The sequence below is a fragment of the Rattus norvegicus genome, chromosome 4 (assembly GCF_036323735.1).
Source record: "Rattus norvegicus strain BN/NHsdMcwi chromosome 4, GRCr8, whole genome shotgun sequence".
Taxonomy (NCBI): Eukaryota; Metazoa; Chordata; class Mammalia; order Rodentia; family Muridae; genus Rattus; species Rattus norvegicus.
This window is the reverse complement of record NC_086022.1, coordinates 121,292,257-121,310,143: the sequence shown is the minus strand read 5'-3', so window position 1 is coordinate 121,310,143 and position 17,887 is coordinate 121,292,257. Positions and strand designations below refer to the sequence as shown.

General features: G+C 46.6%; 1 protein-coding gene across 1 annotated transcript in view; it reads left to right on the top strand.

Annotated features, from left to right (window-relative positions):
- Positions 1–17,887, top strand: part of Antxr1 (ANTXR cell adhesion molecule 1) — a 187,448-nt gene that overhangs the window by 25,406 nt on the left and 144,155 nt on the right. The window contains exon 3 of the mRNA NM_001044249.2: positions 2,187–2,258. Coding sequence (NP_001037714.1) covers positions 2,187–2,258 — 72 coding nt within the window. The remainder of the gene's footprint in view (positions 1–2,186; positions 2,259–17,887) is intronic.

Below are 17,887 nucleotides of genomic sequence, written 5' to 3'. Positions count from 1 at the left end.
CATCTCATCCTAGTTGGAGTGACCATTACCAAGAATGAATGCTGGTGAGGATGGGTGGAAGGGAGAAGCCACTATTACTGAGGTGCAGACTGATGCAGATACTGTGGAAACCAGTGCGGGAGTCTCTCAAAAAGCTGAGTGGGTGATTTTATTTATCCTTTAATTAGCATATTGTGGGGTAGAGGGAACCCATGTGTCTCAGTTAGGATTTGCATTGCTGTGAAGAGACCATAGCAACACTAATAAAACAAAACATTTAAATGGGACTGGCTAACAGTTTCAGAGGTTTAGTCCAATAACATCATGGCAGGAAGCATGGCAGAATACAGGCCAACATAGTGTTGGAGACTGGGCCAAGAGTTCTACATCTTTTTTTCTTAAAGATTTATTTATTTTATATATATGAGTACACTGTAGTTATCTTCAGACACACTAGAAGAGGGCATCAAATCCCATTGCAGTGGTTCTGAGCCACCATATGGTTGCTGGGAATTGAACTCAGGACCCCTGGAAGAGAAATCAGAGCTTTTAACTGCTGAGCAGTCTCTCCAGCCCCAAAAGTTCTACATCCTTGATCCACAGGTAGCAGGAGACTGACTTACAGTGGGCCGGATTTGAATATATGTATGAGACCTCAAAGCCCACCTCCACAGCTACACTTCCTCTAACAAGGTCATACCTACTCCAACAAAGGCCACATCTCCTGATCGTGCCACTCCCTATGGGCCAAGCATTCAAATGCATGGATCTATGGGGGCCATTTCCATTCAAACCATGGTGGCTGATACTAGCACAAATATGTCACTATTGACTGCAGAGGGATCCTTTGAAGTTGAAATCCTTTTGCTTCCCTTTATTCTGGCCACCCCTCAGCTTCCCAAGAACGATTTTCATCCTTCTCCCTTTCCTTGTACTCCTAGTCCACACCTCACATCCATCACTCTCAGAAAATAGTCCCATTTCGTAGTCACTGAGAGTCTCGAGGACAGCAGTCACAGATGCTCCCTCAGCACCCAATCCTGCTCCTGTGAGTTGCCTGCATGTCTTTCCTGCCACCTTGGAAAGCCATCTGTCCCCCTTTACATGATTCTCCCTCTTTGTCCACCCCATGCCATTGTCTCTAGTCTCTTGTAGTTCTCTGTTCCTCTTCTACCTTCTACTTTCTTGCTGACTCCCTCCATCCTTGTCTAATTTCCATTGCTTCTCAACTCTGCTAAAAATACTAACAGCAAATATATATATCAGGCATACAGTAATAATGTTCTCCTAAGAGTAGCCAGAGCTGTTAGAACTCTTATAGCAGTTGAGCACCAAGACCTCATTTCTATTTCCTGAAATGTAATCTGGGGAGCAGTGTGGAGAATGCAGCAGATCAGGAGTGATTCTAGGAAACAGCTGGGATGGTCAGACGATGGAGACCCAGGCCCAAAGCTAAGCCATGAGAAGAGGCCACGAATGCAAGGATCAGAGCCAGATCAGCTCCGGAAGACGAATGCCTTGTGAAGACACAGGTTGACGCTATGCTGGTTGACCAGTTGTCCTTCCCACGAGGGCCCTACAGGATGGTAGGCAGTTGCCAAGTCCTGTGCAGATTTCCAGTGCTTCTTGCCAGTCCTCAGATGAGAGTGCTCTGCTGCCCAGAGAGTGAATTTTATGCTGAAAACTTTTGAGTGCTGTGTGTAACGGTGATGTTGACTTATTCATTAAGAATGAGTCATGTCTCCACTGAGTGGAAGAGACCCTCCACGGCCCAGCAGTCCCTCTTCCCCTTGTAGGCAGCCAAGATGGAATTAAGTGAATGGTTAGCCTTCTGAGATATTACCTTCTCTGAAGATGCTGTCAGAATTTTCTGGAAGGATTCACCATTTCATAGACACCTTGTAGACAAGTCCCCTTCAGGGAAGTCCTGAGGTGGGATGGAGTTCGTCTCTCTTACTGTGGTGTATCCATTGTGTGACGGTATCCTATCAGAAGGGAGGGAAACACACCAGGTACCTTTGGTTTGGAGCTTCAAGTCGGCCATTAGCTAAACCCTTGCTCGACACATCCTCTGGGACTCCCGTTTAGGTGGTAGTTCCTCAGCTCCAGGAGCCATGATCCAAAGATTAAAAGCAGGAAAGGGCCAGGAAGGGGCTGGCATACCCCAGGTGTTCTGTCTGACTTAACAGAGTTTCTCTCCTTTCCAGCCCACAGCTAAGGATGTCCTTCATTGTCTTTTCTACTCGAGGGACAACTTTAATGAAACTAACTGAGGACAGGTAAGGAGATTTCACACCTGCGTCATTTCTAAGTCTGTCTTTTCCTGAGTAGCCCTGAGACTTGTGCCACCTGGTGCCTCGGCAGTCAGTCACCCTAATCTAACAGCAACAGCTCGCTCTTAATTCGAGCCTTGACCTCTGCATCCAGGCCCTTCCGTTGGCTTGATGTGCAGTGACTTCTGATGATATTTCCTGATGTTGGTGAAATGTTTTAAATGTCCTGTCCCTTGAATGTTAACTCCATCTGCTGAGTTGGAGCAGAATGTTGGCAAACTGGGCTCCTTGGGGATTGTCTTTTCTCCCGTCTGGATTGGATGTATTTTGTAAACTGGATTTCAGAAACTTGATAAAACTCCACTAGACGGGTGAGAGCCTGAACTGTGTCCCTGCGTGATTATCAAGGATGGTAACATAAAGGAAAGCTGCGGCACCAAATAATTAGAAGGGAATTATAATCGAGTGTGGGGAAAATGTCACTCGACAATCATTCTCTGGGGTTAACCGTACTTCACTCCACAGGCCATGGTGACAGACACGTGCATGCACTCATAGCTATCATGGTGCAGGATGATGCCGGAGGATAATCTGTTCAAATTAGTGTCACCACATACATGGTCCACAGTGAGGGAAACACTGCGAGGGATTGGGATCCCTGTCTGACAAATACAGGCATGTTGGAAAAAGGGATCGAGGAAGGGAAGAGCAAGAGTTAGTCCATTTTCTGTTACTATAACAAAATGTCACAGACTTGGCCCTTTATAAGGAGAAGAGGTTTACTTATTTAGCTCACATTGCTGGAGACTCAGGAGTATGACACATGGCATCCTAGTACAAGAGAGCACAAAGTGAGAGGGAGCCCAGAAAGTCAAGGGCTAGGTCTACTCTTGATACTGTTAATTTGGGAAAGAGTCTGGGTCATGCAAGGGCTACTTTAATCTCCTAAAAAATCTACCCCCCAATGGCACAGTTACTCCCCCAGGCCCTGCCTCCTAGTTACTGCCTGGTGGTGGCACCGCACTGAGAACTAAGTGTGGCTCGCACCCCTCAAGCCAAACCATAGCGGCAAGTGTAAAGAGTGGCTTGAAAAACTTCACTGATAAAATCCTTTTACGGAAATGATAACAGAATTAACAATTTTATTATCTTTTTGGTTCAGACCGGCAAGTCCAAACCAGTGCTCATGTCTTTCCTGTCTATACCTCCACTTTCAAATCCTCTTCCTCCGTCTAGGCATGCATGTTGGTGAGATGTCCATTTTAAAAGTGGGTGTCACACCCTCTTTGCAGACGAAGGAACTAAGACCATGTCTCCTTCCAATATATACCAAACAGAACCCAGAGTAGGCCCAGGTTCTATTGTTTCCCTTCTCTTGCACATTCTCTCTGAAGAGAGAACTCTGCAGTCTGAAAAGCCTCCTTCAGAGTTGACCAAGCACTTTGAGATTCTCTGAGGAGAGACCTGGCCTTGTGTGAGAGTCATGATCCTCTCCATCTTTACCTGCCCGACATCCTTCCGCAGGTCCAGCTTCTGCCCAAAGATGGGGACTCAAACCGTAAAGCCTAGCTGATCCTCCTGCCACATCCTTGTCTTCAACACTAGGCCAGGTGACCCGAGTGCACACAGCTAGGACAATGAGCTGTGAATGGCTCATAGAGTCAACCAAGCTTTCTTGGTCACTGGCTCTTCTTCTAATGGATGAGAAGGATCTAGAGCTAATCCATGCCTGTGGGTGCTAAGCATCCCTGTGCGGATGTGGGGGTGTCTGTATCATCAGTCCCAAACCAGAACCAGATCTCACCTGTCCTTCACACCCTGCTGCGACTGCGGCATCCTGGTGTCACTTCGTGCCAGTTACCCTTTTGGATGTGCCAATGTGACTGGGAGAGGAAGGGCATTGTAGCTTCTGTCGATGCCGGGAGCCACTCCATGGCCTCTAGGCAGCTGGTCAGGGCAGGTGAGAGACAGACAAATCAGAACGCCAGGCGGACAGCATTCCTTTTGGTCTACTTGGAATCTAATTGTTTGTGCCTTAACTTCATTACCACTAGTTTCTTGTGCCAAAGAAGTGGCAGAGGTTAGAGCCCCCACTTGGCTGCTAGCAGCCTTTAATGCTGATGCTGTGAGCCTCCTGTGGTGAGTGCATGGCCTGCCAAGCATGGACCCAACACACACCCAATCTCGCCAAGTAAAGACTGACGAGTGGTCACTCTCATGCACCCTAGAGAGACTGGCTTCGAGGGTCAGGTTTTTATTCTGTTTGCAACTTGTCTCATGGTGATTTGTCAAGCATGAGAACCTCCACCTTTTTCTCTTGAGAGCACTTGCTCTTTGCGTATCCCTTTGAGACAGTAAAAGGTGCGTCATTATACCCTCTGCGCGTTTGTGGGAGTTTATTGAGTTTTAAAAGAAACTTGTTAAAAATAACAGGGCACCAGGCTAGGGAGATATAAAATGCTTGATTTGCAAGAGTTTGGACCCGAGTCTGGAGCTCCGAATCTACATTAACAGTTCAGACTGTCTGCACATGCCTTTTACCTCAGCCATGGTGAGATGGGAGACAGGAACAGGCAGATTATCTGGAAGTTCAACCCCAAACTAGCCAGTTGGCAAAGTTATAGACCAGCGAGACCCTGCCTCACAACATCCAAGGTTGTCCACTGACCTCACAGTGTGTACGTGCATGCCCTCGCCTACGCCTGAACTCCCACACACTCCCACACATACTGTGTACATATACATGCTCACCTACCCCTGAACTCACATCCACACCTACCCCTAACTCACACACAAAACAACAACAGGGCCTCAGTCAGGAAAGATTCTCATTTTAACAAGAGCGAAAGAGTGTTGATCAAAAGACATGATATAGATGATGCATTTGCAATGGCTTCCAATATGCTCTTGGGATCCAAAATGCACATAGGAATACTGTGGAAAGATTGAAGAAATAAAATGGAAAATGACAGAAGCTAGGGCATAGAGAAGGAACCACAGGAGAAAGACAGCCTATCCTTCTCCAGCCTCTGAGGGCAACTTCACCATTCGAGTTCTGTGTGCAGTTAGGGCGGTGATCCTCCTAACCACTTTCAAGGTTTCTTTAGTTCCCAGCAGTTTGGTTACGACCTGTTAGGGGCTGTGCAGACCTCACTGAGTCTGTGAGATCTTGTCTTTCACTAGATTTGGCAAGTTAACAACCACTGCTATTCAAGTTTTTTATCATTATTTTTTATTTTTCTGTAGTACACACCTCTCCTCTCTCTGTGACTCCCACAATATAGGCGACGACTTCTTCACATTACTCCTTATGACCCTGAAGTGTTCACATCTTTTCCAGTCGTCTCTCTGTTCCTCAGTGGGTAATGGCTGCTGTTCCGTCTCCCCGTTCAGTGGGTCCCTTCCTCTGCCTTCTTCCTTGGACCACTGAGCACGTCTGCCCAATTCTTTATTACAGATATTTACTTTTTCAGTTCTACATTCCCATTTGGTTTCTCTCGAGACGTTGGTGTTTCATTCAAGTATTTTTTTCAGAGTCATCGTCATCCAGGTCATCCAGTCACTTCAGCCACCATAACTGTGACCTCACAGGGTGGTTATTATAAAGCTCTCAGGTCTGTCACTGCTCTTGGGTCTGTCACTGTTCCAGTCTCTCGGGATTGGCAACCCAATAACCTTTTCCCATGTAGCTTTAAGCTGCATTTATTTGTTGAGTGATTTTAGAATGTAGCTTTATTTCCATGTTGCTTAAACTTTGGGGTTTTTTGTTTGTTATTTCCTTTCTTTCTTCAGTTAGCCGTAACCTCTAACATGGGCAGAGGTGTCATAGTCACTAAACACTCAACCATGCTGTTTTGGATCTACTACTGTGCAGTGTAGGGGTGACCTCGGGCCTCGAGCTTCAGTGACAGAATTGGGAGCCTCTTTCTGCAACCTGCCCAGAGTCACCCCCAGAATCTAGCCAAAGGGGTGTCTTTTGGCATTCTGGTCAAATAGACTATTAGGGAAAACCTTCCTCTGAGGCAAAGCCAGAATAGGAGGGGCCTCTCTCCCCAGGTTTTCCAGAATCAGGGATCTTTTCAGCCTTTTACAAGTCACTTCAGCTACCACAACACCATGAAACTTGTCCTCAGGTTAAGGCCAGAAGAGAACAGAGGGAGTGAGAATCTGGAACTCACTTATGTGGGCCACCTTTGGGGTTTCAGACGAGATCGGGCGCGTTCAGGGTGGTATGGCCGTAGACACCTTTGGGGTTTCAATTCCTCTCCCTACAGCTTTGTTTATGTTCTAGGCCTTCCTGTGCCTGTTGTTCTGTGTTAGGCTGTGTCAGGCCGAGGTAGGCTGAGGCAGGCTGTGGCAGGCTGTGGCAGGCTGAGGCAGGCTGAGGCAGGCTGTGGCAGGCTGTGGCAGGGTGTGGCAGGCTGTGGCAGGCTGTGGCAGGCTGTGGCAGGCTGAGGCAGGCTGAGGCAGGCTGTGGCAGGCTGTGGCAGGCTGAGGCAGGCTGTGGCAAGCTGTGGCAGGCTGTGGCAGGCTGTGGCAGGCTGTGGCAGGCTGTGTGCTTTCCTTCCCTTTTACAATGAGGACCCCAAGGTTCTGGAAGTTCACTGAGGCCCAATATCAGGCAAATGGCAAAACTGGTTTCTGAACTCTGGGTTTGAAACTTGGTTGAGTCAGAGTCTGTGTCAGATCAGGTCCTCTTCCAAGATTTCTTAGCTTCCTCGTTTACCCAGCCCACGATCTGTGGGCCACTTCATTAGCATAGTGGAGTATATAATGCTGACTGAAGTATTATTATAACACAGCGATTTAGTGTGAACTGCTCCAGATGATTCCCTAGAAACTCCGAGTCTCAATCGTGAAATTACCTGAATCACTTCTAATGTTTTATCGTCTGGAAATTAGATCGTGTCTGAGGAGTTCAGCTAGCACCGTAACAGAAGTTGAGGGAGGTGATGGACCAGGTGCCGTGTGTCGCCTGTTAAAGTGGTCATACAGACTTCCTTTGTTTTACATACCATGGGAATGCAACCCATTACAAAGATCTTTAAATGCTGGCTGGTTCTCAGATTTCTGGTTGTGCTTGGTTATTGTGTATTCTTTTCATGTGAGAGGGAATTCTGTTTCCTGTATATTCTTCGGAAATTTAACATTCATAACTTTCCTGTTAAATGACTCCTTTTGCTTATGGCATTTTTAATGTAAGCTTCACCACAACTTGCTCCATGTGAGGGTAGGGCCAGCTCTTGGCATTTCTCCTGCACTGTTCTTCCCAGTGCTGTTGTGGAACGAACTTTTAACCAGCCACGTAGGAAGTGGCCAGGGTGGACTTGGGGCTGCCTGGTTTCTGCTCTGTTATGGTTCCATTTGTTTGCCTGCAGTTCCACACTCAAACCACATTGTTTTAATTAGTTTCAACATCTGGAGGACCGGTCTTTCCTCATTTCTAATATTGAGCAAAAATCTCCTTGGTTTTAAGTGGATTTTTCCAACCATTTGCTCTTAGATTTTTTTTTTCTTAGTGTTCCAAATATCCTTGGGGTTTTCATCTGAGTCGTCCGAAAAGCTTAGTTAGGCCTGGCACCACTGGCTTCTTAGTAAGCAGCACTCACTCTACTTAAGGGTGTTCATCCTGTCTGTTTTGTGTCCTCCGGGAAGGTTTTGTTCTTTTCCTAGGTTGCATTCAGTGTTGGCTAAGTCCGTTTTCCCTGCTGTGAGTGGAACAGCGCCTGTTCCATTGCCTGGATTGGTAGTGCTCACGGGCCTGGTGGGCTTGGTGTTTGGAGCCAGTGAGCTTCTATTAAACAGCGTGAAATGCTCATAGGCGCCTCCATGGGATGTCTACAAGGATAATCAGTAGTTCAGCCTGTGACTCCAGGACTAGCTTAAGATGTTTGGGGGATAAAATACTGATTTTATAGAATTCTTCTTCTTCTCTTCTTCTTCTTCTCTTCTTCTTCTTCTTCTTCTTCTTCTTCTTCTTCTCTTCTTCTTCTTCTTCTTCTTCTTCTTCTTCTTCTTCTTTTCTCTCTCTCTCTCTTTCTTGCTCTCTCGCTCTCTTGCTCTCTCGCTCTCTTGCTCTCTCGCTCTCTCAATCTCTCTCTCCCCCTCCCTCTGTCTCTCTCTTAGCCACATACCCAGCCCTATAGAGTTGACTCCCACCACCATCATTTTAATTATTTTATTAGTTTTAACTTTCCCCAGTTACCTAATGGTTATTTCTTAAATTTACCAACCCTTCTGTTTTGTTACATTTTTAAATTTTATTTTATCCATTAATTCATCATTTTATACCACTGTTATGGAGTCTCCTTCCTTCTGCGTTGCAGTCTCACCCTTTCCTGTCAACCTGAGAGGAAGGGAGGTTGGTTTGTATCTTATCTTCTCTGAATAGTGAAAGCCGCTGCTGGCATGCATGGAACACTTGGTCTGTCGAAGCAGAAGCTCCTTCTCTCTGACATGTCTTGTTCTCAGTGCTAACTCCCGACTCACCTGTATGTATAACATTACTCTTGCTATTCTAATAATTTAAAATCTCCCACGTGATTTTTGTTACCCCTCCCTCAATTATAAGAATCAATTATTCTTTTCAAAGACTACAATTTGGATAATTTAGATTTCGAGTGTTAGTTTCTAAGCTTTATTAGTTTTGCTGATGGATTACCAGGTGATCTCTGTGCTGAATACTCCCATTCCCAGACCCCTTGACTTTCTCTCCCAGGTATTAGGACTTACTTTATCTCAATTTTGAAAATTAATGTAGTGTGTGTGAGTTGTCTCATTGATTCTTAAGTGACTGTGTACAGTATCTGAGCTATCCTTTCTGATACTTAAACCTCTTCAACCTAAGACCTTTTCCTTCATTGATTTTCTTATCAACATTCGGACCTGCTCACAATAGCCTTTATGGTCTAAGTATATGTTTAATCCGCCTCTTTTCCCCCATTGTGTGTTTGTGTGTTTATGTATGTGCATATGAATGTGAAGATTGGGAAGGGACACTGGGTGTCTTCCTCCCTTGCTCTCCAACACTTTTTATTTAATTTTTTGAGATGCTTTTTTATTTTTATGTATAGGGGTTTGAACCAGGCCCTCTCACTGACTCTGGAGCTGGCTAATTCAGCTAGTCTGACTAGCCAAAGAGCCCAGGGAATCCCACCTCTGCCGTCACAGCCCTGGGATTACAGGTGCATGTCATCATGGCTGGCTTGTTTTGTTCTGTTTTTTTAACCTGTGTGCTGGGGTTTGAACTCAGGCCCTCATGTTTACATGCTGCCTGAGCCATCGCTCCCATCCCAGTCTAGCGTTTTTTATTGAAGTTCTCTGAGCACATTGCAGACTGGTTCTGTACTCGCCGACTCAGTGCTTTCTGTTTTACTGCTGTTTGCATCTCCTGGCTCTGTTTTCACTTTCTGCATTTTCAACTCCCAAATATTCTCATCTCTGTGAATGGTTCCCTATGCCTACAAATGTATGCGTGCCTGTGTGTGCCCTCGAGTGTGTATACGTGTGCATACATGTGTTGTATATGTGCGTGTGCATGTGCATGTGTGTACGTGTGCATACAAGTGTGTATATGTGTGTGTGGGTGTGCATGTGTGTGCATGTGTACATGTGTGGGTGCATGTGTGTACACGTGCATGTGTATATATGTGTATATGTGTGTGTGCATATGTGGGTGCCCATATGCGTGCGTGTGTGTGAGAGAGACAGAGAGGGAGGGAGGGAAGGAGGGAGGGGGGGGAGAGACCTGCAATTTTGGAGACAGGGTGCCTTCATCATCAATAGGAACTAGAGTCTTTCTTTTCTGTATCTCCTGTGAGTTTATTTCAAAAGTGGCCATTTTCTTGGATCCCTAAAAATTGTCACTCATCTTCCTGGCTAGTGAGACTCCAGAGCCCACAGAGGGAGAAAGGGAATTGGTATCAACTGTGCTTTCCTCTTTGAACCTCGTTTGCACTGTTAAGACCTCAAAATAAAGGAAAATGTGAAATACGGAAGCAATGTTTATAAACTCACATACCCTCCCCTTGAGAGAGACCCTGAGGTCATTCCAGAGAAAGGAAGAAGCAGAGGGTCTGGCGTGGATGCCAGGTCACATGAATCAGGTTTCTCTTCCACACACTCCTGGGCGGATCCTCTCACCTGACCCACCCCTGGGTGACTGAGTTGAATCTCTCCATGGCCCACCACGGAGCAGTTGGGTTAGGACTCCTCTCCCTCACTGGGTGGCAGGGTTAGGATCATCCCCCTACTGAAGCTCCAACTGTTCTCCTTGAGGCCTGAGATGTCAGATATGCCTTCTCCCATGGCATCTCCACCTCGTGCAGATATTCTGATTTGAGTGTGACCCCCCTTTCTCACTTTCCTCAGGCAGCGAGAGCCGTTTGCTCTATCCTGATAAGTTCGCCACATCCGTGATGCTTTAGGAGGGCCGAGAGAGTTGGATGTGGACCCTCGAAGGACTGGTTTTGACTGGAAATCTCACTTTTCTTCCAAACTTTCCAAGATTCAAACACAAAGCCTAGCAAAACAGCCGCGGGTCGAAGGGTTATCACATTTTTCCCAACCCAGTGGCCTCGTTTTACTTATAAGGAAAAGCATTCCCAGAAGGACCAGGCTGTGCTGATCCACCCATGATTTTATTCACAAAGTTAAGGTTTTTAACTCAGTTATTTTTCCATACAGCCTTCTTGGTCTACCTGCCTCTACTGGGTACTTCCCTCTGGTCTGTTATGTGTGAGATACTCACATGGAGCCACATACGTTATACATATAAAGATATGGGGCGGCTGGGGATTTAGCTCAGTGGTAGAGCGCTTACCTAGGAAGCGCAAGGCCCTGGGTTCGGTCCCCAGCTCCGAAAAAAAGAATCAAAAAAAAAAAAAAAAGATATGGGGCTGCCTGTACATGTTCATCAAGGTGGGGTTACTGAGTCCCAGTAAATAGACTACTTTCTTCTTCTATTATAAAGGACAAGAGTGACCACCTCTGCAGCTCTCGTTAGCACTGCATTCTTTATTATACCATATTAGAGATGTGGATAACAAGGTAGAGAAGACTTGTGGCTGTCCTGCTGTGTAACTGTGGGAACCTGGAGTGGAGCCCAGGAAGCACAGACCTTGTGTTCCTGTGCTTGGTGAATCTACTCAAGAGTTTCCCACAATTTAATATTATGCTTTTAAGTTTAAGAGAAGCTGGAGGGGGAGATTCCACAGTCCACCACCCCAGCTCCCTGACTGCTTTAGGGAAACAGTGTCCCAAAAGCCTGTGCTCACACATTTTCTCCTTGTCCTGAGAGCTCAGTGATCCTCAGAGAGGGAAGAGCTGTGTCACTGAATGGAGGCGGGCGGAAGGGTAGCCTGCCAGCCTTGCTTCAGCAAGCAGAAGGGACTCCAAGAATGTCCGGGTTACACTGAAAATGGGCATCTAGGCCCCTCCTGTGCCTCTCTCAGGTACTTCGGTTTGCCGAAGCACCAAACTTGGGCCTGCTTCGGAGCATCTCTTGGTTTTGAAGCAGTGACTCTAAGTTGCGACTCCTGAGAAATAGCAGTCTAAATCCCTTCCTACATTTTAAAATAAACGGGGTTTGGAAGAACTTGAATATGCCTCTTTTTCTCTGTTAAATGCTGGGAGGATTCATGGGGCAGATGTGTCTTTTGAGCTCAGTGTTAACTGTTGTGGTTGTTGCTAGGAGTTTTGATCTACAGCTCGGGGTCATCCTAAACCCTCGCCTGCAAACTCCACCTCCCATTATCATAGCACATCCCACATCAAATTCATACTGAGTCCTGGGTGTCTCTGGCTCTCCCTTTCTGAAGCATTGACCATTGGCAGGTTTATCCCTGCATAGAGGGACATAGGCAGAAAATACATCTTCAGCACAAGGCCAGCTAAAGGCCACTGTTTCCTTGCCTGGTGGGTTTTTCAAGAGTTCTTCCTGAGAAGAATACATAGGCCCTGTCTTCGCAGCAGACTTGTCTACAGTCTCCCAGCCGGGGTCACAGTAACGCCGAGTGGACGCAGTCCACCTTGGAGCCATGAGGCAGATCCAGAGACATGTATTTGCAAGTGCTGTGAACCAGTGTTTCCTGCTCTCCCTTTGGTACCCTTCTGCAGACAGGAGAAAGCAAACTCACCCTTCTTGAACTGCAAGTTGTCGATGATATCGCAGCACATTGTCAAATGCAAGACATTTCTTCCAAGTTTTTTTTTTTTTATCTAAACATGTAATACGCCAATGCTTGCATTCATGTAAAAGTTATTGTGGGTGGTTCTTCAAAACTTTGAAAACCGTACCTCAGGAGAAAGGTAGTATATCCCCCATGTCTTTGGCTGCAATGTTCTGATATGCACCCAATTTGGCTACTGCAAATGAAACAGGGGAATGACTGCCCAGAGCCCCATCGATGGCTCTCGTGTGGACTCCAGTGTCTGATTTCTTCTGTGCCCACCACAGGGTGCTGCTATGCATTAATGTATGGAAAATGCCTATCAGAGAGTCTGATATGTACAGGTACTCAGGAAATGCCATTTGTCCCTCATGGAGTAAATACGCAAGGACAATTTCTCCGATGGCTGGCTGGGGAAAGGAAGACCACGTTAGTGTAGTCAGAGGAACCCGAGAAGGGCTGCCTCTCAAATCTTCTTGCTAGATGTGTTATCCTTTGTGTCGTGGCCCCAGCTGTGGCTACATTCTCATGCCAGGGAGAGCTGGAAGCTGAGTTAAGGAATCTCTCTGCCCGCACCACCCCATTCCCCAAACAATCCCAGTGTCACTGGGCAGTGGCACTCTTGCTACACTGAGGGGACCCAGTGAACCTTGCATCCAGGGCTGCCGCCATCAGGCCCTGAACACGAACCCCAGGTCCCCACCCCCTCTGCTGCTCATCCCAGTCAGCGTTTAAAGTGCTGTATAGAGAAAAGGATCATGAGCACACGAACACCAGTTCTGCAGCACCAGGCTTGCAAAATGGAATGTCACAGGGCTTGCTTCCTGAAGACAGTCTCTGTCTCCTTCCACAGAAAGAATTGTTGCCTCGACTTTGGAGTTTATATCTCTGTGGATGTGTGCACTCTTATATCCCCAGAAATAGTATGCTTTCATTTTGAACTGCTTATCTGATAACAGGTAAACGTGTGTATTTATGTGCAGTTGTGTGTTTGTGTATGTGTTTATGGGGGTGGCCAGCTAGATACACAGGTGTACAGAGACCAGGCATCAACCTTGAGGGACCTTTCGCTGGTATCTGGAACGCTAGCAAATAAACCCCAAGGACCCATCTACCCCCACCTCCCTAACATTTGGATTACAAACACACACTACCACGCCCAGATTTTTACTTGTGTCCTGGGGTTCACAAATTCAGGGCCCCTTTTACCTGTGTAGCAAGCACTTAATCAGCCAGGCCACCTCCGCAGCCCCCAGTTCCTCAGTTAAACATTATGAAGTGTGAGCAGAGTGTGTGTATTTTTGAGACATTTCCCACCTAGATCCAGGTGTCCAGCTTTGGGGTTCATCCTGGCGCTTCTCTTGCACCATGCTCTGGTGTGGGGTGTACCGCCAAGGCGTTCGTTTGCACACAGTCTGCTTCTTTCTTTTCCTCTTGTGAACAAAGCTTCAGGGAACATCCGAGTGCTTTCCTCCTGGTGAGGGCTGGGCTGGGCAGAAGGGACTTTCTCTGCTCTGTGATGGGGGAGGGGGAGTGTGTAGGCTGCTCAGCCAGGGTATATGAATGGCATTACTAGTTGATCTTCAAAGGCAGAGTGTGAGTTTAAAACTCCCACTGAGATTTGAGTTCTCACTGCCCCACATTCTTTTGACATCTTGGTCCTGTCCTCTAATTCTGTTGTTGCAAATCCTTCCTGCCCACGTGTGCCTTCCATGTTGGCTTATCCAGCATAGATCTAGCATACTCCTACCCACTCCCTACAGCTCAGCCTTGCTACAGAACGTGGACACAAAGGAACTCTGTCTGGTAGAGAACCACAACCTTCACTGCTGAGCAGAAAATTCTAGAACAATTTGTAGGTTTTAAATTATGTTTATTTCTCAGTACCGTGATGAAGTCTGACATCAGCCCTCTGTCTTGTCCCCAAGGGTCATTGTTTACCAGTTACCAGTGTGTCTGCTCTGTGTTCATTACCCATCCATTGGCCGCCTTGCTAGTAGCTGTCTCAGTCATGAGATAGCAGTAGTGAGAACATCTTGCTTTTGTTAAATTAGTTCTTGTTTTATTTACTGTGGCCCCAATGGACAGGAGTGGTGGTATTGGCTATCTGAATACTCCGAAGAGAAGATCTAAGACAGAATAAGTTCATCAGTGAATCATGAAAACAAAACAAAACAAAAAAATGGTGCCAGTTTTCTTTCACACCTCAGACTGGAAGTTATATTGTCCTATTCACAACAAAGTAACTTGGAGACGATGGTGAATTTGAGAGTGGCCAGTAGAAAAGGTGTTTCAAGCAGTAAGGGTGTGCTATGTCAGAATGCTCCAAACCTCTATGTTGACCTCAACAAGAGATGAAGTCAGAAAGTCATGAATGGAACTGGACTGAAAGTGTGAACACTGCTGGGTGGGCTTGGCCTGCACACATAGAAACAGCTGAGTACAGAAGGCTAGCAGCTGCCTGGGGTTTCAGCGATCTCCTGGGCGTCCTGCATCTCAATAGAAGGAAGGTGTCCCACTATATTTTTGAGTTTCCTCGGTATATAAATGAAATATGTTAGAATGGTAGCAAAAGATTAGAGTGAATGATACCGATGTAAAAGCATTTCGTTATACGAGTAAATGCATAAAATTCATAAAATAAGGCTGCATATTGAAACCCAGTGGTCAGCTGTAAAAGCAATGAAAGGGAGATGGCGGGGGAAGGGATGCCGGCAACAGATAGCTGTGTTTGTAAAGGTGAATGCTGTTGAGTGAGATTTGAGGAGGTTCTTGATCAAACAGAAGAATGTAGAAGAGAAGCAGCAGAGAGATAGCCAGGCAACAGACTTCATCCCAACTGTGCTGACAGCTACATTCAACAGAAGGTGACCGATACCTTTCAGTCACAAGGCCGAGAGAGCCCCCACCAGAGAAAGAGGCAAGAGGCACCCATCACTAAACACGCTGGTTTTCTGGGACTATTCATGCAGCTGTAGTCTAGAGGACCAAGTGAGTAATGGCCTCTGTTACAAACGGTAATCCATCTCTCTTAGTTAGGGTTTTACTGCTGTGAACAGATACCATGACCAAGGCAACTCTTATAAGGACAAGATTTAATTGGGGCTGGTTTATAGGTTCAGGGGTTCAGTCCATTATCATCAAGGTGGGAGCATGACAGCCTCCAGGCAGCCATGGTAGACGAGGAGCTGAGAGTTCCATCTCTCATTCCAAAGTCAAACAAGAGAAGACTAACATCGAGGTAGCTAGGACAGATGTCTTAAAGCCCACGCCCACAGTGACACACCCACTCCAAGGCCACACCTCCACATTGTGCTACTCCATGAACCAAACATACTCAATCTCTGTCTTAGTTCCATCGTTCCATCACTGTGATATACACCATGACCAAAGGCAACTTGGAGAGGAGAGGGCTTGTTGCCCTACTACTCTCTGGAGTGCTGTATCACTGTGGGAGGTCACAGTGGGGACTCAAGGAGGGGAGCAGGAGGCAGAAACTGAAGCGGAGACCCACGGAAGAAAGCTTCTGATGGTTGTTCCACAGCTTGTTCTGACTGCTTTCTTTAGACCCCTCAGATCCACATGCCCCAGGATCTGGCACTGCCTGTAGTGGGCCAGGCCTTCTGGCATCAATCATTAATAATAATAATTTTAAAAAGCCTTACAAACTTGCCTCTAGGAAGTCTGGAAGGAGGTTTCTTTTCAACTGAAGGCAACTCTTCCCATATAACTTTAGGTAGGAAAACAAACAAACAAAAAACACAACCAGGATCTGGGACATTCTCAGAAGGCTGGGAGACCAAATGCTGTCCTCCGAGGCTGCAACTCTTCAAGATGGCAAACCCGGAGTCTAGAGCCTTGGGTATTGTGTTTGCTGATGTCTTCCAGGCTATGGCAAGTCACAGAGCCAAGTACAAAGCAGTATGGACAGGGACATGAGAACAGGGGACCCGGAGGTGGGGGCATCGTTAGAGCAGCGTCCTACACAGAGTTACGTATGACTCGCAAGAGATGCATGAAATAAAAATAGGCTAAGGGAAGGAAAGGGGAATGTGCACTATGCAAACATTAATCACAAAATCTGAGATGGCTGTATTAAAGTTACACAATGTAGACTCCCAAATAAAAACTGCTTACTAGGCAAAGTCTAAAGATTATGTCAAAACGAGCTATAGATAAAGAAAATGGCAGAATACTTAGCTAGTATTGCCAACTGACCCACAATGAAAACCTGAGAATCAGCTGTGGGCCGCAGCTAGGGCCAGGGTGTGGAAGGAGCTAGGAAACAGCAAAGGTAGCTCTTAGGAGAGACATGTAAAGGACTTAACAGCGATAACTAGGCTTCCCAAGTTATGAAGCTGGAAAGGAAGCACCTGCCACACTCAAAGTAGGAAAAGAGCCGAGAGCCGATTCTGAGTTGAGAATTTTAGAAGAATGAGCTGATGAACGTGTGGAGAGGTTGGTTTATGCAAGTGAAGAGAAAATGTAAGTTACAGGTATTGTCAAGACTGAAAAGGGGATCTTGCTGTAGAGGTAAGAGAAGGCGAAGGAGCATTGTCTTTTCTAGAAATAAACTCGGTAAGAGACTGAAGAAGCTTTCCCTGAGCTAGCGCCTCATCTCTCATCATCTCTGCCAAGCCAAGATAGAAGCCCAGAGAAGCCACGATGTGGGCTACAAGCAAATTGCCACTGCTCACTTTAGAGCCCATCTGTGCGGCTCTGTTTGTCGTGCTGCAGCCACGGGCCACCTGGGAGTGCTGAGAGCACTGCTGGGTAAAGAGCAGTCCTGTGTGCTTCCGGTGTAAGTCGAGGCCCCAGGGCCAGCAGTTACAAGGCATCTGAGAAAAGTCCAAATCCACAGTTGCTCCTTCACAGGGAGCTGTGACATCGGCAGTGCAGACCTCGTGTTGGATTGTCTCTAGGTGGTGGAGGCCATTTTTACAGAACAGTAAAAATAAACAGATGTTGCTTAACCCTGAGGAGGATTTCCCAGTGGACACATGGGATGTGCGTCTTGACATGCTCACCTGGGCTGTTCTTTCAATGTTTTCACTGGCAGACATCATCAAACCGCCACAGCATGACTGCGACCCCATCCTCAAGTCCACAGGCCACTGTGATGGACTCTTCCCACCCCTTGTGCCACAGATTCCCCACTCTGCTGCTATGAAGGGGATAATGTAGTGGCGTATGAATGAGGGAAGTGTGGAAGTGGGGTTCATTCATCTAACAGCTTCCTGCGCTACAGCCATTAAGGGTTATGTATTGCAAAAGGAACACAGTATGTGTGGCCTGAAAATCCCCAGCTCCTAAGAAGGAACCTGGCAGACAGAGAAAACCACCAAAGAAAATGGGACATTTTAATAACAGCCTCTAGTGTGAGATTCCCAGCCACGCGTTTCCCAGGAAGTTAATGTTGCACACAGTTGAGTTTCCAGAGAGGTTATCACCCTTGTAAAAAGGTCC